This window comes from Petromyzon marinus, chromosome 17, assembly GCF_048934315.1.
Source record: "Petromyzon marinus isolate PM22_M1 ecotype Great Lakes invasive population chromosome 17, UKy_Petmar_22M1.pri1.0, whole genome shotgun sequence".
NCBI lineage: Eukaryota > Metazoa > Chordata > Hyperoartia > Petromyzontiformes > Petromyzontidae > Petromyzon > Petromyzon marinus.
Window position 1 is genome coordinate 11,244,999 of NC_133683.1, and position 25,457 is coordinate 11,270,455.

Consider the following 25,457-nt stretch of genomic DNA (forward strand, 5'->3'; position numbering starts at 1 on the left):
TGGTGAGCAGGAGAGAACGGACCCAATTACGGACAACCAGCGGCAATGGGGTTTGCAAATGCACCAGAGCTACCAAAACCCACCACACTCTACTTTTGTTTGATGATGTCCCTCCCCCAGCAGGGAGGTGCACCATTCCCGGAGAAACTGCAATACCGGGTTGATGCGCGGAGTGGACGGAGCGAGCCCCTATTCCATCTCCCTGTCCCAAAAATCAATTTAATATATGGTACCACAATGTGGTATGTATCAGATATTAAACTGATAAGAACAGATACTGCACTTGATCTTAGCCAAAAGGCCGAGAAGCGATAACACCAACCTGCTAGGGGGTGGCGATTACATACGCCGAGACTCTCTCTACACCATTTTGTTCATATTTATTATCGCACAATAAATATTGACGTAAAGCTTTCGTGACTGCAGGAATTCACATTCTTTCTATCTAGGTGACTTCACGGCCATTGCAGAAATTGAGATTTTGTCCCTGTTTCAAATATAAATGGCCGTGTGCGTGACTGATCCAAGTTTTACAAAACGGACAAAAACACCATATGTGGTGGCATCGTATGGAATTTTTTTGTTAATATTCCGTATCTCTTAACACCATGGTACATGCGGAATGTTCGTGATAACTTATTGTGCGCATATTCTTTGGTAATGTCACAAAGTATCTCTTTTGTTATTTTCTTTGAACCTATCTACGTGACTTTACCGAAAGACCCAAAGAATACGAATTCCTGCAGTCACGAAAGCTTTAAGTTTTCCTTTCCCATCTCCCAATGTGCTGCCTTTCTTAAGAGTGTTGGAAACTCACATTCGTCAATAATACTACTGCCTTTAAATCCATACAATTAGAAAACAATGGCTCTTATTTATTGCTCACAATACTACTAGATTCAGGCCTGTTGCTACGTATACCTCAGATGGGAAATGTCTGTCTGCCCCACAATCTTGCGTCACCAGCCGACCGCACTCCTCACTCACTGGGAGCGAATCGACACGTCACTAGAGAACGGTGCGACAGTCCATAGAATGGCCCGACAACATGTCTCTAATGGCCGTGTTGCTCAACGCCGCGTGGCTTTGCAGTCTTTTGCCGCAACTGGGTTTCGAAGTCAGCGTTTGGCACACATCTGGAATCCGCTATCTCCTACACACATGGACAGCAGCAACTGCTTGTGACCCATTATCATGCTGCTTCTTCTACTTGCTCTACCTGGCTTCTTACATACAGATTTAAGGGGGTGGGGGGTTGTTAGTGGCCTTCGAGCTAATTAAAGTGCCGCCTGCTTCCACTGTATTTCCTTAATCGGAGCAGCACGCCTGCACAAATAAAAAAAACCCACATGTTCACTCAACTTTTCCCAGTCAATTGGAAAAGCATGCCCATACAACATAATTACCATTGCCTTTAATTTCCCTTTGTTAAAAGAAAACCTCCAACGCGTGCCAAATTCCCTGTTCGGAAAATGACAATCAATGCACCTGCTCCCCATGCCGAATCAACTCGTTCCTCCCAACTCCAGGCTGCCTTGTACAAGTTTGGGCGTTTTCACCCGGGGCGTGAAATCAGATTTGCATGTTCCTTTTACTGAGAACATTCTCCATTACCACATGCGTTTCTTCCGTGCGAAATTTAGCATATATTATGGTCAAGCCCGCGCTCCTTTGGGGGGTTACAAAATAAACTCAAATATCTACAATGTATCCCCAAGTCGATTTTGACCGTGAATTCCCATTGTTACGTTACAAAAATCCATAACCATCGGGCTCCAGTCCAGTTCCGTACCATCACGAAGGGGCCATTGCCTAAACCCTAAGCATATTTGTATATTGTTCATGTCATGGGTACGGTGCTATTCACGAAGGCCTCGAGTTATTTTTTGCTGTGTTTGTGCAACCACTGCCAACGCATCAGCAACACTAACTGCAGTAAAAGTAATTGCATTTGTAAAGAGTTGAGTAATTTCACCTCCCGACAGTATTGCAATTCCTTGTTTCCTACGCTTTTATTGTCTATTATGCAGCTTTCTGTATCCCCCGTGTCGCCTTAAGACTGTTGAGGCCAAGTGCTGTAAGCGAGTAACACCTCTGAAAGGTCGTCACTGTGGCAACGAGGGAGTGGGTGGCCAGCAACCACGCCCGACCGCCTTTGTCTCCCCCTACACCACGGCTCCCCAACCGTATGTACATGCTGTACACACACACATCGGGGTGGACCGGTGGCGCAGTGATAAGCGCACTATGAAGCCAGCGACACGGGGTCTATTCGTAGGCGTGGCTCCGCATCATTTACGTCGCTGATAATAAAGGTCGTTGTGAGTTAGATCGCGTAAGTATACATGTGTTGTCAACCCGCCACCACCAACCGACACAGCCAATTCGCCAGGGTTTGTCACGTAACCAAAACGTGCCAAGCAGTCACCATCTGACGATTTCTCCAGACTTGTGATGAGAGCTTCCTGCTTCTGGTCTTATATAGAGCGAGATGATGACGTCGTCGTCACTGTTAGCCAATCAGGTGGGGAGAGCAGAGCGGGGGGGGGGGGTTATTGTAATTAGATAACAATAAATTTTGATTTAAAGCTTTCGTGACTGCAGTAATTCATATTCTTAGTTTTTTCGGTAAAGTCACGTTGAAGAGAAACAACAGAATAACAAAATATATATAAAACAATAAAAAAATTCTCACGACGTTTCGACCATAACTCAAACGGTCATCATCAGGTGACTTTACCGAAAAAACTAAGAATATAGATAACAATAGATTATGTTAATCGAGAACAGATCGCTTAATCACAGTTAATCAGAATGTGATGACTTCAGAAGGCATACAATGATAAGGCATATCCATATACAGTATTTAAACGCCTAACTTTATCTGTGATGAACGCTGCACTTTCCGTCGTTTTCATGCAGGGCGCATCAAACCTACGCGCCCCCTTGCATGAACGACGGAGCCGCAGGGACAGACGTTCGATTACGTTGGAATCGAACTGCAGACGGCGGTCTTCTCGCACGGCCAGATCTATGTATCCTTATACTGGTAGGAAACGTAGTGGACTGGAACCCCAACCGGGAATAATTCACAGGAGGCAGGGGGTTAATTGTGTATGTCTGTGGATGTCTGTCCACGTGGGAGGGGTGGGGCTGGGTGGAGAGGGGAGGGTAGGGAGGGGCTGGGTGGGGAGGGTGGGGAGGGGCTGGGTGGGGAGGGTGGGGCTGGGTGGGGGGTTGGAGGGGTGGGGCTGGGTGGGGTGGGGCTGGGTGGGGAGGGGCTGGTTACCCCGTGGTGCCCTTAGATGGACTGGAAGCCCAACCGGGATTAATTCACAGAAAGCAGGGGATTAATTGTGTATGTCTGTGGATGTCTGTCCACGTGTATCCGGACACCCGGATAAACAAATGCGCTCCTAGTGGGCATTACTTTTAGGAAACGTAGTGGACTGGAAGTCCAATCGGGACAATAACTTCAAAATTTCCTACCAGCCCCCTCTGCAGGAATGTGTTCTCAATCCCGCAATCCCAAACAGGTGAAAGTCCACATCGAACCGATCCCCCAGCAAGGACATCTACTTAAGGACGAGAGAAAATTCAAATGAAATGTCGTTTTCAATGTAGTCTTCCAGATGTTAAATGATATGAGCTTTTAATGAAGAAATAACATTCTCGAATTCAAAACATAATAAAATTCAGAGATGTTTCATTTCAAAACTTAAAAACGGAGCATCAGGTACTTGCGTTAATGCGTCGTTCGTGTGCGCATTTTGTGACTTTCCTGGCCAAAGGCCGTAAATGCTTTTGAGGGGCGCCACAGGCGTCCCCCCAAACAACCTATTTACTTAATAATATGCTTCCAAGCAGCACCAAGCCTGAAGCTGTCAGAACGGTTAAAGTTACAGTATACAGACGCATTTTGCTATGTCTGTGGCCAATTTATCAAGACAAGAGCGAAAAAGCACTCTGTGGAAGCATCTGCTAAGATGTGTGAGGCCTACAACAAGGCATACTTTGGCATGCCTGTCGGGGATCAAGACAAACCCTGGGCACCTCATTTCACCTGCGAGCAATGCAAAAAAAACTCTGGAAGGTAAGATGGACAATTGTTGCTCGGAATTTTATGTTATAAAATTTGTTTTAAAAAAATGAATTATTAACGTTTAACATTTTAATGTTTTACAATTGTCATGGGTGAAATAAATATATTTTTGTAGGATAGTACAGCGGGGAAAAGAGAGTCATGAAGTTCGCTATCCCAAGTATTTTGCAGGAACCCACTTACCACTCAAGCCACTGCTACTTTTGCATTGTGGACCCTTCCAAACGTCGGAACTGACAAGAATGGACCTGCTATCACGTATCCGGACCTTCCTTCATCCATCGCCCCGGTGCCACACTGCCATGAGCTCCCCCCCGTACCCACTCTTCCGGAGAGAGAGCAGCCGTCTTTAAAAGAGAGCGGCTAGTCAGAGAGCGAGGAAGACGTTGTAGATCCAGATGACAATTTCTGTAACCAGAATGAGTGGCGCCTCTTCATTGACAGCTCATCCAGGAGCCTCAAAGCCGTGCTGCTACATAATGGTAACAAGTACCCGTCTCTTCCCCTGGCTCACTCGGTGCACCTCAAAGAGAATTACAACAGCATCAACACCTTGAAGTATGATGAGTACGGCTGATGGGTCTCCAAGGCAGGTTTACCAAGTTTCCCTGCTATCTTTGCCTTTGGGACAGCAGGGACACCAAGGCGCACTACTACAGGCGTGATTGGCCACAGCGGACCGAGTTCACTGTGGGGAGGAACAACGTCAAGTGGGAGCCACTGGTGGCCTCTCGCAAGGTGCTAATGCCACCACTGCACATCAAATTGGGCCTTATGAAAAAAAATCAGAGCTGTAGATAAGGAGTCGGCAGCCTTCAAACACCTTCAAGACTTCTTCCCTAAGCTGTCTGAGGCAAAGGTCAAAGCCGGTGTCTTCATTAGATCACAAATAAAGAAGATCCTGGAGTGCAATGAATTCCCCAAGAAACTCACTAGTAAGGAGAAAGCGGCTTGGAACAGCTTTGTCGCAGTGGTTCGTGGCTTCCTGGGCAATCACAAGGTCGAAAACTATGTGGTGCTGGTTGAGACTCTGGTGAAGAACTACGGCACAATGGGCTGTAGGATGTCCCTCAAAGTCCATATCCTTGATTCTCATCTTGATAAATTCAAGGAGAACATGGGAGCGTACTCGTAGGAGCAAGGCGAGCACTTCCACCAGGATATACTGGACTTTGAATGCCGCTACCAAGGACAGCATAACGAGAACATGATGGGAGACTACATTTGGGGGCTGATTCGTGAAAGTGATTTACAGTATAATCGTAAATATCGAAACACTACTCACTTCTAAATTTTCTGTAGTCATTTTTGCATTACTTTTAGTATAAATACATGTTAATTTTGATTCACATGTTTTTTTCTGACTTTATGTGAACGAAAATAGACAAATTCGCCCGTTTTCTCATTGAAAATAGGTACATTTCAAAATATCACTGTTCTGGTCACAAAAGGAAAGTTTGTAGGGAATAATAGCCATTTTATATACTTTTTAGGCATAACTAATTACGAAATAACACTTACTACCCAGGAACAAAAAGTTGTGTTACATAGTGTAATGAATTTGTGGTTTGTTGAATCCACAGGTGTCCATCCAAAGCAGGCAACAGACACTGATGACCAGGCTAGAATGAACCTCTACAACTGTTGAGCCAGGAATCCACGGTCAGGTGAAGGCTGTCCATGGACAGATGTGTTTACAAGTATGGCGGCGCAATCCACGACTCCGAAGCAGGTTGCGGTTAGGGGCTCCACGCCACGTTTATTAAGTGCTTACGCCAGCCAAAGTGTGTTAGGGGCTACGCCAACCCACCCCCTAGCCGATAACTCCCCAGGGGACAGGGGTACCAGGATCCCTACAACCCCAGCTAACTCCCCAGGGGACAGGGGTAACCGGATCCCTACAACCCCGGCTAACTCCCCAGGGGACAGGGCACCAGGATCCCTACAACCCCAGCTAACTCCCCAGGGGACAGGGGTACCAGGATCCCTACAACCCCGGCTAACTCCCCAGGGGACAGGGGTACCAGGATCCCTACAACCCCGGCTAACTCTCCAGGGGACAGGAGTACCAGGATCCCTACAACCCCGGCTAACTCTCCAGGGGACAGGGTACCAGGATCCCTACAACCCCGGCTAACTCCCCAGGGGACAGGGGTACCAGGATCCCTACAACCCCGGCTAACTCCCCAGGGGACAGGGTACCAGGATCCCTACAACCCCGGCTAACTCCCCAGGGGACAGGGGTACCAGGATCCCTACAACCCCGGCTAACTCTCCAGGGGACAGGGTACCAGGATCCCTACAACCCCGGCTAACTCCCCAGGGGACAGGGTACCAGGATCCCTACAACCCCGGCTAACTCCCCAGGGGACAGGGGTACCAGGATCCCTACAACCCCGGCTAACTCGGCTCTCCTCCCTGCCCCGGGCCGGGACTACCGCAACCTCGGCCGGTCGGGCGGAGTGGCCACCCCTAGCCTCGGGTGAGGATCAGCTCCCCTGAGTCCCCACTCCTACCCCCGACGACCCCCTGTTACATCCCGGGTCCCCCTTTAAATACCCCCCTGGGGCATGACGTCACCATCCCACCAGGGTTCCGCCTGACGTCACGTTCTGCGACGCCACTCTCTCCGAGGGCGAGCGTGACGTGACGTCACCCACTGCTCCCCGACACATGTTTGAGCACTGTGCAGTCACGTGCCATCACGTACCATTTAAACAGCACGTGTTCCGGCTTTTTTTTAAACACTGTGGATTTGTGCAAGGACACCGCACTGGCAGACAAAGCTTTGTTGGCTGTCCGGAATGACCTCTTTTGCAAGGAGATCATCGCTCAGCTGTCCCCAGAAGCCATGGACAAGGAACAAATATCATCTCACAACTCTTCCAAGGTTCTCACTCTGGCGAAACGTCCTGGATGTGTTTGACGTATAATTAACTAGCAGGAAGTACCCGGCGTTGCCCCGGGGGGAAACATATATTTTAAAACTTCTCAAAGCTTAAAAACATAACATATACAAATGAAAATAAAGCTGTGATCATTACCTCATTTATTACCATTAAAATAAAACCCAAAGTGCGGTGGAAAAAAAAACTTACGTTCGCGCGCCAAGATTAAATTATTTAAATCGCGCAAAGGAATCGAAGGTTGTAGAGTTCTTTAGAATCGGCCTATCCCCGTTTAATCGATACCACAAACGCTCGCCAGTCCTGTATGTGGGTTGACGCCACACAGATAATAATCATTCCCCCCCCCCAAAAAAAAAGTCAATTTTTATACTATTTGCATTGTGTACAGTATGGAAGCTACCCACATGCCAAATTTCAAGTTTGTTGCATGTCGGGAAGTACGTTAAACATTTTGAATAGACATCCACAATTTTCCCTTTTATATATGTAGTGGGTTCACGGGACACGGAGACGGTGGAGTAGAGGCAGCACTTTATTCAAGCTTGACAGAGTTACACTGAGAAGGGGTAACGGCCCCTTCACCCGTACACATGCTGGGACACCCTCTAGGTTAACAGCCTAACCCCTATGCTCACAGTTCCTCCAGCTACAGGCGCGAGAGGAGGCTATCTGACCTGGCCCTGGTCAAAGCACAGATCACGGCACCCCACCAACCAGACCGACCCTTAAAAGGGCTCCGGCTCTGAGGCTCTGGGGCCGCACCACCGGCTTACCCTGCCGGCCCTTAAAAGGACTGCGGTCAGGGAAGTCCCAGGGTCTATCTAGCCGGTCTTCCTTCTGCAGTGGTTCTTCACTCTTGGCTTACCCCAACACACTGCCCCGAGCTCTCTGGCTCCCCGCCCTTTATACCCATACACCACTGAGGGGCGGGGCTATAGCGGACGTGGTTGTAGCCACCACGATGTGACTGTGTGTTTCCTTCCCGCAACACCCCTACATATACAGTATAGATGATTCCAGACTCACTGACAGTTACTTTGCTCACCGGTGGTCAATGGCCTCCTCATCACTCTTCTATTGCTACCGCCATGGATGCGATTCCAATAAACTTCACTCATTGATTCCTCCACACATGCTGAAGGCTCAGTCTACCAGACTGTTTCGTCTCATCCCATACCATGTTCATACTCAACAGCAACAATAACAGCAGAAACAACAACTGCAACAACATCAAGAAGAACATCATCAACAGAAGCGATACATATACAAATAGAAAAAAAATATACCACTGTTTTTAGTGTACCATGCTTACTACTACAATCTCTAAGACTCCGTTTCAGCAACATGTGTTATGACTATCGGCAGACTAATGCAGCCTTTAGACCGGTGTTCCAGCGAACGCTGCATTAATGCACTTTTCGTCAGATCGTACTGTATGTTTTCTGTTTTTTTTAACTGTAGATACTAGTCATGGAAAATGTAGATGCGTGCAGTATTTTCATTGTTTAAGTTGTATGTAGTGTATAATGTACTGTATATAATATTTGACATTGAAATCAAGCATAACTACTTCTCTTGTCATGCACATGGTGTCGATCGCCGGATTGGTACAGCCTTTGGAGCAGTTTCGCTGGATCGGCCTGGGGCCATCGTATAATGTTGGAAGCCGGATAATCGTGTGCCAGATAATCAATGATCAACTGTAATTATGAATCATGATATTGGTCGTGAAAGACTACAAGTTAGATTTTCCATCCTAACTCTTTACTTGACATCCGTAAAACCACTGACTTCACAAAGTGATGTGCATTTTTAAAGCCCAACAGGACGATGGGCTGAATCAACCAATGTCCTTGACTTAAACGTACAACATTCACAATTTTTTGATGAACGTGGGGTGGTGCTCATTTGGCAATTAAAAATAATTGGTGTAAATTCCACAATCCAATACCTCCCACAAAAGTGTCAGTTATTTGATCAACTCTGGAAGGGTGATGATGAGCTGGGTTGACCCTGACCGGGGTTGAAACTTTACAACCTTTCTAGTCAACGGTTCTAATTAAAGCAATACCCAGTCAGATTAGCTTAATTTACATGCAGATCATAAATTTCTCATCTAATAGTAACTGCACAAGAGCACGATGAAGGATGAGATTCTTCAGATGCTGTAACATTCCTGCGGGTATTGAGATGGGACGGCAGAGGCGATGATATCAGAGCATGCTAGGGGCTCAGATGGATGGTGGCTGTGTCATTATGTATGTCAACACCACTCCAAGCACCCTTCTCTCTCGGTATAAGTGATGTTACCAACTTAATTATAATAAAGATGACACTTAACTGGATTTCAAGACTTTTTTCAAAATCAGAATCTGTATTTAGACTGGAGGAATCTGATGAGGCTCTTTTTCACAGACGTCCAGTTGGGGTGGGTTATGTATGTGTTGTCTCAACGATTCAAAGACATAGTTTCTAGGAGGCACTTTCTTTATTTACAACTTTCACGGTCTCAGCTGCACACTCTCCACAGTAGTTTAGCCTTTCCTGTATACAACACTAGCCGTCTAGCACTGATGGCGCTGACTGAAATAGCCAACTACTATCCTTCGTAGCGCAATATCTAGAGGAGACGTTTACTGATGATGGCGACGAGACGACAGTAATAACGAGACGAGTCCATTTCCAGAACCGGCAGCCTCGAGCTCCCACTCTCGGCTCCTTTTATGCTACCAGCACGGCCTGGCTCCGCCCTGACCGCGCCTTCCTTCTCAAACTCCCGAGCAGGTTCCAGGGGCCTCCAGATGGGGTCTTCTGTGACCCTTTACCCTAGTTCCTTCTCTCTGCCAACACACCATGCACACCCTCACCAGTGTGTCTATCTGTCCACCACAGTTGCCGCTGCTGTCCAGCAGCCGGCGCTATTACACTACATCACCGAGGAACAATAAATACACCCAAAAAAACAATCAACCAAAACCCCAGTCACAACACTCCCCGCGAACCAACAACCCAACAACTGCTCCACCCGAGCAAGTCGGCGTGCGCGCAGGCACACAGCAGAACCATGGCGCCTCCCGCAAACCGACAACATAACCGCCGTGACACTCGGCGCGCGGCGCAGGCAAAAAAAACCGAACACAACAACCGTCAACACAAACGACACAGCACCATACAAAGCCCAGTACCCTCTAACACGCCATCTTTCCCCAATCAACAGTACAAGGGAGAGTCCACTTTACCGGACAATGCTCACGTGAACCGAGTCCTTGACGCCGGTCCAGCCGCCTTGGGCAGGATCCTGTGCTTCTTGGGGGTTTCGAGGAACACAAAAAACGGGCTTAAGGGCCTCTCCATGGCGAGGGCTGTTGGTAGGGCCCGCAGGACCTACTCTTCCGTCTACCCGACAGACACCCAAGCTGCTTCGAAGTGATGAAGGAACACCGTACAGTCGCCTCCTGCCGCCACGAACTCCCGAACCGGAGGCAGGCTCCGTGGTCGGCACGCGGCACCTTTGCAGCGCCGCTAGACGCGGCGCCTCCTTAGCGTCATCTCGCATCCCACTCTCAATGGTGCCCACCGGCCACGCCATGCCCTCCACGGGCAAAATGACACCCGACAACCACGTGGTCTCCGCCGCGGGAACCGCCACTGCGGCAGCTCCGGTGAGTCCCTCGGCCCATGCCAAATGGCACCCACTGGCCCCACCGTGCCCTCCTTTCTCGAAATGGTGGCCTGCAACTGCGTGGTCTACGCAGCGGGCACCCACGCTGCAGAAGGCAGCTCCGGCGGTCCACTCACCGTCCCCTGGATGACGGCGAGCAGCAACGCAGTCCGGACCCAAGACTCCCCACACCGACTCCGAGTCCTCCTCCGCCTCTGCTCATATTGCCACAGGCGCGGCTAGGCCCCGCCTCCGGCCATGCCCTCTCGTGGAACTTTATAGCCGGTCCTTGGAGTTTCTCGGCCGGCCCCACCCTTCACTTTTGGCCCAGATACCTCTCCCTTTGGGGATTGGATGTTTATAGTGGTGCCTGTACCTGTGCTTCCCTTATCCAACCAGTAGATGTCAATATCTCATTACACTAGCATGACAGTGTCATCAGCAAAGAGATTTCATTCTGAGTGATTTAAGTTGAGGGTTGTGCATTGGGATGGTTGTCCAATTGCTTTTTGAGATGTTTGAACATGAGAGCAAACTGGGGTACTTGGGGAAAACCCAGCATGCATATGAAGGTGGTAATACTTAAAGGTCCGCTCAGATGGGTCAAAAACCTACTTTCTGTTCTTCCGTCTCATAGCACGGTTCGTTTGTTCATCACAGCCAACCCTGCCTCCAAAGTGCTGTATCATAGACATGTACCCAATGGCATAGCTATCGAGCGTGCAGGCAGCTGCACCGGTGGCCACAGACCACAGGGGCCCAGTGGCCAGGCTAATAAGAGGGGGGATGTTGGACAGGGGGCTCCGATTTAATTCCTTGCATGTACCAATGTAGCATGTCAACCATGCTACATTGGTACTTGCACCGCCTGCGAAGTAATGTTAATGATGATATTGAGCTTGTAGATGATTAGCATCTGCCTGCTAAAATTAATATTGGGTATAGCTCGTTTTCAAACATGGTCCTGAGCCATTGGTGGAATTGGTGAGCATTCCACATTCTTGTTGCAAGATGGCGCCGATGATGGCAGCCTCGGCCGGTTGGTGCGCCCTGTTTTGTCCAGTTTTGTCTTGTTTTGTCTTGAGAGGGGCTTGCTGTTCAACACACTCGTGCTGGTGAGAGAGGCCTGCTGTTCATCACACCCGTGCTGGTGAGAGAGGCCTGCTGTTTTGGGGCCTGCTGTTCATCACACCCGTGCTGGTGAGAGAGGCCTGCTGTTCAGTACACCCGTGTTGAGGGGCCTGCTGTTCAACACACCCTTGCTGGTGAGAGAGGCCTGCTGGTCATCACACCCGTGCTGGTGAGAGGGGCCTGCTGTTCAACACACCCGTGCTGGTGAGAGGGGCCTGCTGTTCAACACACCCGTGCTGGTGAGAGAGGCCTGCTGTTGTGGGGCCTGTTGTTCATCACACCCGTGCTGGTGAGAGAGGCCTGCTGTTCAACACACCCGTGCTGGTGAGAGGGGCCTGCTGTTCAACACACCCGTGCTGGTGAGAGGGGCTTGCTGTTCATCACACCCGTGCTGGTGAGAGAGGCCTGCTGTTCAGCACACCCGTGCTGGTGAGAGAGGCCTGCTGTTCATCACATCCGTGTTGGTGAGAGGGGCCTGCTGTTCAGTACACCCGTGTTGAGGGGCCTGCTGTTCAACACACCCTTGCTGGTGAGAGAGGCCTGCTGTTCATCACACCCGTGCTGGTGAGAGGGGCCTGCTGTTCAGCACACCCGTGCTGGTGAGAGGGGCCTGCTTTTCAGCACACCCGTGCTGGTGAGAGAGGCCTGCTGTTCAACACACCCGTGCTGGTGAGAGGGGCCTGCTGTTCAACACACCCGTGCTGGTGAGAGAGGCCTGCTGTTCAACACACCCGTGCTGGTGAGAGGGGCCTGCTTTTCAGCACACCCGTGCTGGTGAGAGAGGCCTGCTGTTCAACACACCCGTGCTGGTGAGAGGGGCCTGCTTTTCAGCACACCCGTGCTGGTGAGAGGGGCCTGCTGTTCAGCACACCCGTGCTGGTGAGAGAGGCCTGCTGTTCAGCTCACACGTGTTGAGGGGCCTGCTGTTCAGCACACCCGTGCTGGTGAGAGGGGCCTGCTGTTCATCACATCCGTGTTGGTGAGAGGGGCCTGCTGTTCAGCACACCGGTGCTGGTGAGAGAGGCCTGCTGTTCAGCACACCCGTGTTGAGGGGCCTGCTGTTCAGCACACCCGTGCTGGTGAGAGGGGCCTGCTGTTGAGGGGCCTACTGTTCAGCACACCCGTGTTGGTGAGAGAGGCCTGCTGTTCAGCACACCCGTGTTGAGGGGCCTACTGTTCAGCACACCCGTGCTGGTGAGAGGGGCCTACTGTTCAGCACACCCGTGCTGGTGAGAGGGGCCTGCTGTTCAACACACCCGTGCTGGTGAGAGGGGCCTGCTGTTCAACACACCCGTGCTGGTGAGAGGGGCCTGCTGTTCAACACACCCATGCTGGTGAGAGGGGCCTGCTGTTCATCACACCCGTGCTGGTGAGAGAGGCCTACTATTCATCACACCCGTGCTGGTGTGAGGGGCGTGCTGTTCATCACCCCCGTGTTGGTGAGAGGGGCCTGCTGTTCACTTCCATGCTGGTGAGAGAGGCCTACTGTTCATCACACCCGTGTTGGTGAGAGGGGCCTGCTGTTCACCACTCCCATGCTGGTGAGAGGGGCCTACTGTTCAACACACCAGTGCTGGTGAGGGAGTCCTGCTGTTCAGCACACCCGTGCTGGTGCGAAGATGGCGCTGATGATGGTAGCCTCAGCCGGTCGGTGCGCCCTGTTTTGTCTTGTTTTGTCTGTCAATTCAGTGTTTTGCCAAGATTTTCGGAGTTCTCTAACAAGAGACGAACTTTTAAATATCAGGGAAACAACTCCTGTGGATTTAATTCCTACTTTTCTGCTTCCAGCGGCAGAATTAGTAGGCATTCTAGTCAATGCCGCGCTAGGCTTTGCTCAAGCAACGAAACGCCGCCCAAGGGGTAAACGGTCGGGGGCTCTAGTACGGCTACGCAGACGCGGGATCCGAACAGTGCTTCCGAGCTTTTTCCTCTCCAACGTACGTTCACTGTACAACAAAATGGATGAACTTCAGCTACTGATGGTAAAAAACAAAGACTTTCTTTCAGCTTCTGCATTGTGCTTCACGGAAACATGGCTGTGTGATTTGATTCCGGACACTTCGCTACAACTAGCAGGATTCCATCTTGTAAGATCGGATCGTGACATAGCACTCTCCGGCAAGACGAAAGGCGGTGGTATTTGTTTTTACATTAACAGTGGCTGGTGTGTAGATGTCACAGTGATTCTGCAACATTGTTCTCCACTCCTTGAATCAATTTTTATAACCTGTAAACCGTTTTACTCGCCTCGCGAGTTCGCGTCGCTCATTTTGGTCGGAGTTTATTTGCCGCCTTGTCCTCAGGTTAAAGAGGCCCAACGCATGCTCGCCGATCAGATTCAGAGTGTGGAGCGAGCAAATCCAGATTCGTTGGTTATCGTACTTGGCGACTTTAACAAAGGTAATCTCAGCCACGAACTCCCCAAATACATACAATTCATTAAATGCCCAACCAGAGAAGGGAACACTCTGGATCACTGTTACACTACAGTCAGTAGAGCCTACCACGCCGTCCCCCGAGCAGCACTAGGACACTCTGACCATGCCATGGTCCACCTGATTCCTGCATACAGGCAGAAACTAAAACTCTGTAAACCTGCTGTGAGGACATCTAAACAGTGGACCAGTGAGGCTGTGGAAGATTTGCGGGCGTGCTTAGACTGTACTGACTGGGATATGTTCACGACTGCTACCAATAGTCTAGATGAACTCACAGAGGCTGTGACGTCCTACATCAGCTTCTGTGAGGACTGCTGTATCCCAACACGTACCAGGGTGAACTTTAACAACAATAAGCCCTGGTTCTCAGCAAAGCTCAGAAGGTTGAGGTTGGAGGAGGAAGCGTTTAGGAGTGGAGATAGAGACAGATTCAAGGAGTCGAAGAACAGGTTTAGCAAAGCGGTGAGAGAGGCTAAACGACTGTACTCAGAGAGACTAAAACACCAGTTCTCTACAAACGACGCTGCTTCTGTCTGGAGAGGGCTCAGGCAGATCACCAACTACAAACCCAGAGCCCCCCACACCACTAACGACTCCCGCCTAGCCAACGACCTGAACGAGTTCTACTGTAGATTTGAAAGACAATTGGACTGTCCTGAACCACCCCTTCCAACCCAAGAGGCCCCATCCCCCACCAATACTACAGAGACGACTATCTCCTTTCAGGAGGGAGAAGTTAATAGACTTTTCAAGAGGCAGAATCCACGCAAAGCAGCCGGGCCGGACTCTGTCTCTCCAGCCACCCTCAGGCACTGCGCTGACCAGCTGTCTCCGGTGTTCACCAACATCTTTAACACCTCCCTGGAGACATGCCATGTACCAGCCTGTCTCAAGTCCTCCACCATCATCCCTGTGCCCAAAAAGCTAAGGCCAACAGGACTAAATGATTACAGACCGGTCGCCCTTACATCTGTGGTAATGAAGTCTTTTGAGCGCCTGGTCCTGGCACACCTCAAAGCCATCACAGACCCTCTCCTGGACCCCCTTCAGTTTGCCTACAGAGCCAACAGGTCTGTGGACGATGCAGTTAACATGGCCCTCCACTTCACCCTACAGCATCTGGACGCCCCAGCATCCTACGCCAGGATCCTGTTTGTGGACTTCAGCTCTGCCTTCAACACCATCATCCCTGCCCTGCTTCAGGACAAGCTCTTCCAGCTGAACGTGCCATACACCACCTGTAAATGGATCACAGACTTCCTGTCTGACAGGAAGCAGTGCGTTAAGCTGGGAACACAAGTCTCTGGCTCCAGGTCCATCAGCACCGGAACTCCTCAGGGCTGCGTCCTTTCCCCTCTGCTCTTCTCCCTGTATACCAACAGCTGCACCTCCAATCATCTGTCCGTCAAACTATTGAAGTTTGCGGATGACACCACCCTCATTGGGCTGATCTCTGGTGGGGATGAGTCTGACTATAGGTGGGAAGCTGACAATCTGGTGACCTGGTGTAGCCAGAACAACTTAGAGCTAAATGCTCTAAAGACAGTTGAGATGGTTGTGGACTTCAGGAAGAATACAGCACCACTCACCCCCATCACCCTGTTAGACTCCCCAGTAAAAATTGTAGAGTCCTTCCGCTTCCTGGGCACTATTCTCTCCCGGGACCTCAAGTGGGAATTGAACATCAGCTCCCTCACCAAGAAAGCTCAACAGAGGATGTACTTTCTACGGCAGCTGAAGAAATTCAACCTGCCAAAGACAATGATGGTGCAATTCTATACAGCGATCATTGAATCCATCCTCGCCTCCTCCTTAACCGTCTGGTACGCTGCTGCCACTGCCAAGGACAAGAGCAGACTGCAGCGTATCATCCACACTGCTGAGAAGGTAATTGCCTGCAATCTACCGACCCTCGAGGACCTGCACACGACAAGGTCTATGAGGCGAGCGAGGAAGATTATGGCCGATTTCTCCCACCCTGGACACTCTCTGTTTCAGCTACTCCCCTCCGGCAGAAGGCTTCGGTCCATCAGGACCAAAACCTCACGCCATAAAAACAGTTTCTTCCCATCTGCTGCTGGCCTGTTAAACAAGGCCAAGGGCTAACACTGTTTTTAACATTTGATCTACATAACGACACGTTGCTGATATTAACTATGTTTCCCTATTTGTATTTTTAAATTATATCTTAAAGCTATTTTATATTCGATATTTATTTAATTTTATATACTTCAGCCCCTTAGTGTTAGACTTTTAACCCTTATTATAGTAAGACTTGTTTAAAACTTATTTAAGATTTTAGATTCCTATATGTTGAATGTATGCACCATCCTGCCAAAGTAAATTCCGTGTCGGTGTGAACTTACATGGCGAATAAAACCCTTTCTGATTCTGATTCTGATTCCAGTGGAGGTGGCCAGTCTCTCTATGAAGACAAGTACAGGAAACCCTCGCTATGCGAGTGTTCCGTATTCGTGAGTTTCGCAAATTTGCGAGTTACTAAATGAATACTAATTCCCTATGTGATCCGCCAGACTCCAGTATTCCCAAGTGTACAGACCGACATAATTTTATATTTGAAAATGTCTGCCCGCTGAGTTCTCAGTCTCGCAGTAGTCCTGCTCTGAACCCGCTATTGTGCATGTTTACTTTATGCGAGTCGACTGTAAGGCCCATTAAAAAGAACGCGAATGCAATTAAGGAAAGTGTTGCAGCTAGTGTTACCAAACCCCTGCCTCTCCCGAGGAGTCATCTCCCTGAATTCCTCCCCATTACCACCACCACATCCATCGTTGTGAAATCAAAGGTAATACAAAAATAGGTCTTTCTAATTTATTATATATTTATTGTAGTCATTGTTAGTAAACATTTACCATTTCCCCCCTATGTTCACTCGTACCAGCAACATGACCCCATTTTCCCATTGGAACAAGGTTTCTGCATTCACGAGCGTTTTAAAGAATGTCACACTGGCGGATCGAGAGGGGTTACTGTACTCTTTCCTTAAATTGATACTTAGTTTTTTTTTATTCTGGAGTTTGAGACATGATCCATTTCACGCACACACGCATTTATGCGAGAGGAAACCGGAGCATCCACAAAAAACCCTGATGTGCAAGGGGGAAACACGATCCCGTACTGATGGAACAGGTGGATTCCACATTTACCACAGAAAAAAAAAACACTTTTAAAAAATCACAGAATGACTTTACTAAATTACAGTATATGGATGTGTAGCTGAAATGTTACAAAGCTGTTTTAATAAATTCAAGAATAGCTTTCAACCTTACCGTGTTTTTATTATGACATGGACAGCTGAATACACCAATCATGCAAAACACTAAATACTGACCACGGCAGTAAGGCATTTCCCGTTCACACACCATAGGCTCGTTCATCACAGTACAAACTGCCACCACACACATCATAGTGCAACACATTTGAGGAACAAGTTAAAAAAAAACCCACAACATAACATAAGAAATATTTCCACAACCGTTTTTCTCAGAGTACTACACTAGCTTCAACTCCACGTACGAAATGAACCAATCATGCATCACTTAATGCTAACTAAACGCTTCGAAATGAACAGCAAGGCCAGCTTGTTAATATTACCGTTAAGACTTTCTACAGCACAATATGTAACAGTGGTCTGGACAGTGAGGCATTGGACGCTCATCACCTGAATATTAAAATGAAATATAACATCAAGTTTGTCCCCATTCTCAAGCAAGCATTTGGGGTGGCACTCATCTCAGGTAGCAGTCCTGAGCCAGGAGTGGAGATTCCACCTTCCTGTGGCAGGGACCGGTTTATCCATAGGAAAACCACTTGCCTTACAACAAAAGTTACCCATTGTATCATCCCCCCAAGGGATAACGATGGAGGCCTCAATTGACAACCCTTGACTGTTATTATTACTTACGGCCTTCTGATTTCAATGAAATTCATGCTCTTACTTAAATATTACAGTAAACATGAGCTTAATATTTTATGCTACGACCATGACGCATGCCGGTTAAAGCCACTTGCTCAAATGGACAGCGCTGAAGGAGCTGTCAATACACTGGGAACATCATGCTTTGGAGTCCGTTGTTTGAGTAAAGTGCATGCTCTGCAAGAAAGTTCGGAACGACTCCAAAGATGCCTTGATGCAGTCCAGCCCTTTGTTGGCGTTGAGAAAATCCCTGAGCGCTGCAAACAAATCCGTGGGGTAGCTCACGCTCGCTGGCACAGACAGCAAGACATGCCGGGTGAACAGCGCCTGAAGCGTCGCCACCTCCACCTCCTCCAGGTGATGGTCCCGCACGCGAGGGCACAGCTGGCGCATGGCCTGCGCGAGCCTCAAGACGTACTCCACATTGTGGCCGGCGTGGCCCGAGCAGCCGGCCACCACAGCGCCGATGGCCTGGGGGCTCGCGGGGCCCACAAACTGATGATTGTGCGGCGTGGCGATGTACACCAGGGCGGTCACCGCATCGCCCTCCTCGGTCACGAAGTCCACGAAGCGTGTGTCGTAACCGCCCAGCTCCTGCTCGCGCACAGCCAGGTGGGCGAGGGCGGGCGCGATCTCGTGGCTCCGCACCTCGAATGCGACACCCCACGTGCACGCCTGCGCGATACAAGAAGAGGCGCGGTTACATTAAAGTGCAAATGATCATACAAAATGGCCGAGGCAAATTAAATTTTTTATTTCTGGGACACTTTTTTCCAGGGGTGTACTTAACTCCGCAACTGGGGTACCAATCAATCCGAAATCAGTGCTACTCCGCGATGTCGAAATGCCAAACAGCATAAAAAATCCGTTATAAAAAATTCTACTTTTAATAGTGCATCGTGCACAGGTCGTCGAGAGGAGTCGATCGCTGCATCGCTGACCATCAACAGACTAACAATTACTGCATCACGGACATTATGCGAGAGCCGGGGTACCGCCATGAGGTTCATATGTACAACCCCTCTATCAACTCGCTGCTGTGCTGGATTGAGGGCCTCCCCGCACCGCGTGTGTCAGTGTAGATTAAGGTGGGGAGAATAGATGTGGAAGCAAAGACGTATAGCAGGGGTGGGGAACGTCCGACCCGTGGGCCGTACAAGGCCCGCAAAATCATTTGGTCTGGCCCTGCCAAGGCAACCGCAGGCGGGACTCGAAATTCAATAAATCTAGGAGCAAACCTAGAAAAGCAGTTGCGAGTAGCAACATCATCAATACCAGCTAACATCATCACACGCCTCGCCAAAGAGAAGCAGTTCCAGCCATCACATTAGGGGCGAGTTAATTAAATGTTTGACCAAATATAACAGGCTACGTTTTAAGTTGATAATTATGTATGGCCCGTGAATGATGTTATAAATATACAAATGGCCCTTGGCAGAAAAAAGGTTCCCCACCCCTGACGTATAGTAATAACACCACCCTCCCTACGACAATCTGTGGTCACCCATCCAAGAGATACCAGGCTCAAGTTTGTGTACCTTCCAAGATCTGATTAGATTGGGTGCATTCTGGGTAAATTTGGTCAGTTAAATACAGTTCAATATTTACACAACAATGCCTCATTAAGTCTGAAGGTTTTCAAAGCCCTTTTAAATTAGTGTTCACACCTTTGTGTGAACACTCAATGGGGTGGGGCGGTGGTTCAGTTCATAACTTACTGTACTGTGAACCTGGTGAACCCGAGTTCCCTTCTCAGCCATGCATAACATCAGTGAGCACTCTCGTTATATCTGAACTGGTCCCTGGCCACAAGCTTTACCAACCCAATGGCCAACGTCAAGTATGGCCAAACAACCCGCATTACTGACACGGGGTGTGGGGAGACTTTCATCCAGTAGTAAGATAAGCAAAGGGTTGTTAATTATAAATTATTTTCAGATTGGAAAAAAGACGTATCCATATTGTTCAGAAACATAGATTATATATGTATATATTTTATCAAGTTGTTCACTGAAAATAGTGTTTTAATCAGAGGGTTTGGAGTTCAGATCATCATCCCCTCAGGCTCGACAATGCGAGTATCGCTTTGTGGCAAGTCATCAATGATCTATGTAGAGACTGGTGCCCGCCATGAGAATGTGTAATTTCCGCCGAGGGTTCAGGGCCACCAACGGAGATGAGCACTACACCTAATTCCTCAGTTTGGCAAGGAGATGTTGATGGCTTTTAAATGTATATATTCCTACTAGTACGCTTCAATAACAAAAAAAATCCAGGTACCGAGAAAATGTAGCAGTGCCAGTTTAGAGATTGTATGAGCTTAAATAACACTTTAACTGTGAGGGCAATGTCACAAACGTGTGACATCAGAATGGATTATTTGAGGAAACAATCGTAACATGACGCTCGTGCCTTTGACGGGAACATCAACAATAGTTTTTCAAAACAACCTACGTATTTTTTTCCCCCATAACTGACGCAACACGTTTGCAGAATTGCCCTGAACGCACTACATGTGTATGCTTGCCTGGTGACCACAAAAAAAAACACCGCGGCCAAATTGATACACGAGATGGGGAGTGCTTTCTAGTCATGATGCGTGGGCAGGGAATTTCACCGATGGCAGGGATCATTCGACAGGCATTCATTCATAGCACAGGACGTTCTATCCTTTGTTGTTGCTGGCATAGAAACTACGGTGTTTCCTTCTAACAAAATCAACACCGTGTGTTGTGTTCCATGCGATTGGTGCATTTGGATACAAGTAACTATATTTGCGTGTGCATGTCCCATACTTGTCTCATCTCTACCTAGTGGGTCGGATACTCTCGTGGAAATTCCATATTCCAGTGGCAGAGGCAAGGATCGTTGCATTCCTGCTAAAAATTTGTTCAATTACCTGGATATCCAAGCGCAGGAATTGGTGGTGTTATCACGGGTGGCTTTTGAGATCAACTCAGCCCATCATCCCGGTGGTGGTGGAATAAATGAGTATCACCACGTGGGAAATAAACACTCATCAACGCTGTCATCTGAATGCCAAAATAGATGTTTAAGAGCAATTACTCTTTGAAAGGGCCACTGCTAAGATATAAGAACAAGCTCAGTTGCGTGCTACGAATTAAACCCCATTCGTGAATGTGAAACGTCTACAAAAGCTGATTTGACTTAATGACGAAAAAAAAAATCACAACTTACATCTTTGTCTTCGATGAGCGTAACAACTCGACCAGGCTGCAAAACAACAAAAAATATAAATAGACGATTAGTGGATGTACAAAAAATAACCTGTAATTACACAATGGCTTAATTTCTCTCAGAAAATGTAGGCCACTCCAACACTCTGGACCCCACCCGCTCTCCCATTAGTGGTGGGGGGGGGGGCAGAAGGAAAATATTTTCCAAAGCTCAGCCCCGCAGGCAGCTTCAACTGAATAAGGGTTGATTATGCATGTGTAAAAGCTTCCCACTCGTATAATTCACTGGATCCTACATGTCTTGTAAAATGTGTGAATATTCTGTTAAGGAGTTACATTAAGAAAATAATGTATTTTAATCAATGCTAACGTTTCAAAACATTGTCACGAGCCGAAAAAGCTCATTGGAAAGACCCCTACGGGCTGAAATAATCACCTCATACATTCAACCTCCACCAGCAACAAACAACAGTGCCAGTCAAAGTATGTACCTCCCTTCAAGTGCTACCAATTTGAGATCTGGCTCATCCACGGACCATTCAACTGTTTGTTGTATGATCATAGCAAGTATCTGAGAGCAGGTTTCTAGCTTACGTTGTCTCTGGGTAAGAGCCAATTGAGTAATTGTTTAGAAATTGAAATGTATACATCCTTCATAAGCATTTATCTAACTTGCAACCAGGATAAAAAATCGCACCCGTGCCTTGTTTCCCGAATGAATGCATTTAGGATGCAATTGAGAACAGAGAAATAAGCTACAAATAATTACATTAATCCAATGCATAGGCACCTCGACTTATAAAGGCAACATTGACAACAATAGATACGTCACAGCACAACACATCAGTGGATTTAACACAACAAAAACATGTTGTTTTTTATCAGCGGTGTCAATGAGATCTAGATAGAGGTGGTTTAAACCAGAATGATGGAGTGTGTGGGATGGACGTGAACACCACGGCCAGGATAGGAATGAGTGGAGAAAGATCAGCAATCCAGAACCCCCTCCCCCAGACGAAATGGGATCTACCAGGAAGCAGAAAAAAATGTCCGAGTGTGAAACCCCCCCCCCCCCCACACATTTGAACGGGAACTCGGTTGTCCGAGAGCTCCATGCCGCAGCAGTATATCAGTGTGAGAGGCGGCCACATATAAAACTCAACGTGAGACGCGGTGCCGGTGTGAGAGACACACACACACCTGCTGCGGAGTCCCACGGTGCTCGCAGTCACCCTGCCAAAAACGCCGGCTGTAGCCACGCACGAAGCCCACCCGCACGGCGCTGTAGGCGAACCCTGGCCGCCACACGAGCGAGCCGTAGCCAAAGAGCCACAGCGAGCTGGCAACCTCCCCAAGCATTCTGCGACCAGTGTGGGTGCAGCTCTGATATCGCGACTGCGGCTGGGCCGTTCCAGCCCTACGGCTACAGTCACCGCCTCCGGCCCGCCCTGATCATGTGGACCTCAGGGAACGCGCACGTGTGGCTTATATAGCGGCGAAGCACCGCCCACCGGGAATAACAGCCAATGGGAATTGGGGAGAGAGGAGGGAGTGGCGGGGGGGGGAATGCCCACCAACGTCAACGGCTGTGTCAGATCAGAGGGATTCCCTCTGCACTCAGCGTGTTGCGCTTGTGAGCAGCGGCTTAAATCCTGCAGTGCGCAAAGTTAAAAGGATGGAGTCAATCTTTAAAGGGTTTCTCAGAGGTTAAAAGGTATTACGGTTTTTTTTGTTGTTTAAGCTTTCTTTCACTTCGATATAAATATCTCTATTTGCTCAGCTACTGCAGGCACACACGTTCGCCGATAACACTTAAAGCAAACCACGATACGACGTTACGGGCAATGGTCCTTTATTCATAGTACATACTGTGCCAATAACAACACTATTTAATGTAGTATATTGTTTGCGAAGAAAATGTGTAAATGTACGGGATGTATTGGTCTTGAATGTATGTTGTTTATCAATGTTGTACGTAAAATCATATCTATGATATAAATATTTGTTTCGACTGAAGGAATCCGATTAGCTATGAAGCTCTTTTCCACGTATTTGAACAAATATAATCGCGCTTGAAAGACAAAATAGTATTGCCTCAGAAGCGATTCCTATAACCTGAACACTTTTATTTTTGCATAGTCCATTGTCGTAGGACACGACATTTAAAACTCCTGTGTAAATGATTAATAAGGTAAATGTGTAATTGCCCGCTCACTGCTGGCATTAGAAGGAGCTCTTTGAGGGTATTTCACACTTGCCAGACCTCTTTGAGGAGTTGTGAGTCCACAACACTTCACGTACCACCCGTGTGTGCTGTTAGTGCCCAGGCAATTCATCATTTGGCGATGTTGGATTGTCAGCGGTGCAAGAGCAAAAGCAACAACAACATCAAAAACAACGACACACATTAAACGCACTCGTCAACAATAGCACTGTGTGTGGCCTTTAAAATATGAACATATAACGAACGACGTTTCGCGCAATGGCTCTTATTCACCGCACAAAAGTAACCTCTCTGTAAAAGCCAATCTGCGTTGGCAGGATTCGGCCAAAAAACCCAACATAACAAAAGAAGAGCCATTTTTTGGGGAGGGGAGGGGGGTGAGAAATTCGGTAAAAAATATAAAAACTCCCACGATTATTTCACGAGCCGCGCGACGCGTGTGGACATCATCACGAAGCGGTCCTTGTGTAGACCCGCATGAGGCTGCGTTAGCCGCAGGTTTTGCCGGGCACCCCCTTCCTCATCCCTCCCCGCTTAGTCTAGAGGTAAAATCCCACATCATCTGGCATCGTGGGTGGAACAGAGGAAGGCGACGTGGGTCGTTTGTGTGTGTGTGTGGGGTGGTGTGGGCTCCCGTGCTGTAACGCCAGACCCGGTTGCATCAGGGCCGCGTTGGTGCTCGGTGATGCAACTCGCATCGCGATTGCGAGCCGCGCGCTATTCGCTCTCCCTCGCCGTCCAGACTTCCCATCTGTTGTGCCAAGCCTCGATTGTGGGAACGTGTTACAATTTGCGGAGAGAGAGATGAGGGATGGGTGGATGGGTGGATGGGTGGGTGGGGAGATCATTTTGATGTTTGTACTTTGAACACGCAGCTGCCAAGCACGACACAAACACGAAGGGCCCCCAGAACGGCAAGCGGCCGGTAACAATCGGCACATTAGAAATTATGGTAGCTTGTTCATTGTGACAGAGATTTATGTTTTGAAGATGGGGATTGACGCAAAAATAGTGTTTAGTTATATTATTGTTTCCCTTCAACGTGACTTTACCGAAAGAGCTAAGAATATGAATTACTGCAGTCACGAAAGCTTTAAATCAAAATTTAGTGTTTAGTTGTTTTTTGTTGTTGTTTTATTCAAGGTTTGTTCACACCCCTAATGCGCGGGTTTTCATCGCCTATGTTATTATTCATAATTGATATGTTTGGGCGAGGCCACTTAATGATATGGCCAAATGTTTATCGCAAGACCCTCCAAGTCAAGGTTCTTTTTATTTAACAAAGGTGCGAACTCAAGAGAATAGCGCGAATCTCATTTGCGAGTGAACTGGGTAGCCACACATTCGTGTCAAATAATGACGATCACCTGTTAACCCACACGGTTTACCCCGGTAGTCTTGTACAGGGAAATGTAGTTTCCAGGTCCATACCGCGTACAGCCGTTTCAATAGGGCAAAAAAAGAATGTGTCTATTTGTTTGTGTTTCTCAGTTGTGATGGGACTTTGTAGGATGACCGTTGAGATTTATAAGGGCACGGGGTGACCAATAAGGTCTGAATTGGTCTGTAATAAGGTAGGGCACTGATAAGGGGTTGCCTGGTATGCGACCTCCCAGTAAACAAGCCAACGTTTGGGCAATGTTGGAACCGTTGGACCAACAAATTTTGCCCAACGTTCCATGTTTTACTCAGTCTCCATCACTCGAAATAGCCATACGAATCCAATTGTCAGGCGTACAGGTTTAACGACGCGCCATTCACTATTGTTTCAGTTCACCTCTAAATTGAAGAACAATAACCACAAGAAAATTTGGCTAAAAAGTTATCCACAATTTTAGAAGTGTTGAAGCGGTGGCGC

At 48.3% G+C, this 25,457-nt stretch overlaps 1 protein-coding gene and 1 non-coding gene across 2 annotated transcripts; both read right to left on the bottom strand.

Annotated features, from left to right (window-relative positions):
* Positions 1-122: 122 nt before the first annotated feature.
* LOC142925018 (U2 spliceosomal RNA) lies at positions 123-313 on the bottom strand. Its single transcript, XR_012942120.1, has one exon. It is a non-coding gene; the product is annotated as a U2 spliceosomal RNA (small nuclear RNA).
* A 16,750-nt stretch (positions 314-17,063) lies between these two features.
* On the bottom strand, positions 17,064-22,855 carry LOC116943350 (glutathione-specific gamma-glutamylcyclotransferase 1-like). The gene is made up of 3 exons (XM_032956175.2): positions 22,576-22,855; positions 21,377-21,412; positions 17,064-18,853 (listed from the first exon to the last, which is right to left on the bottom strand). The coding sequence occupies exons 1-3, from the start codon at positions 22,732-22,734 to the stop codon at positions 18,317-18,319; spliced, it is 732 nt and encodes a 243-aa protein (XP_032812066.1). The 5' UTR covers positions 22,735-22,855; the 3' UTR covers positions 17,064-18,316.
* Between the last annotated feature and the right edge of the window lie 2,602 nt (positions 22,856-25,457).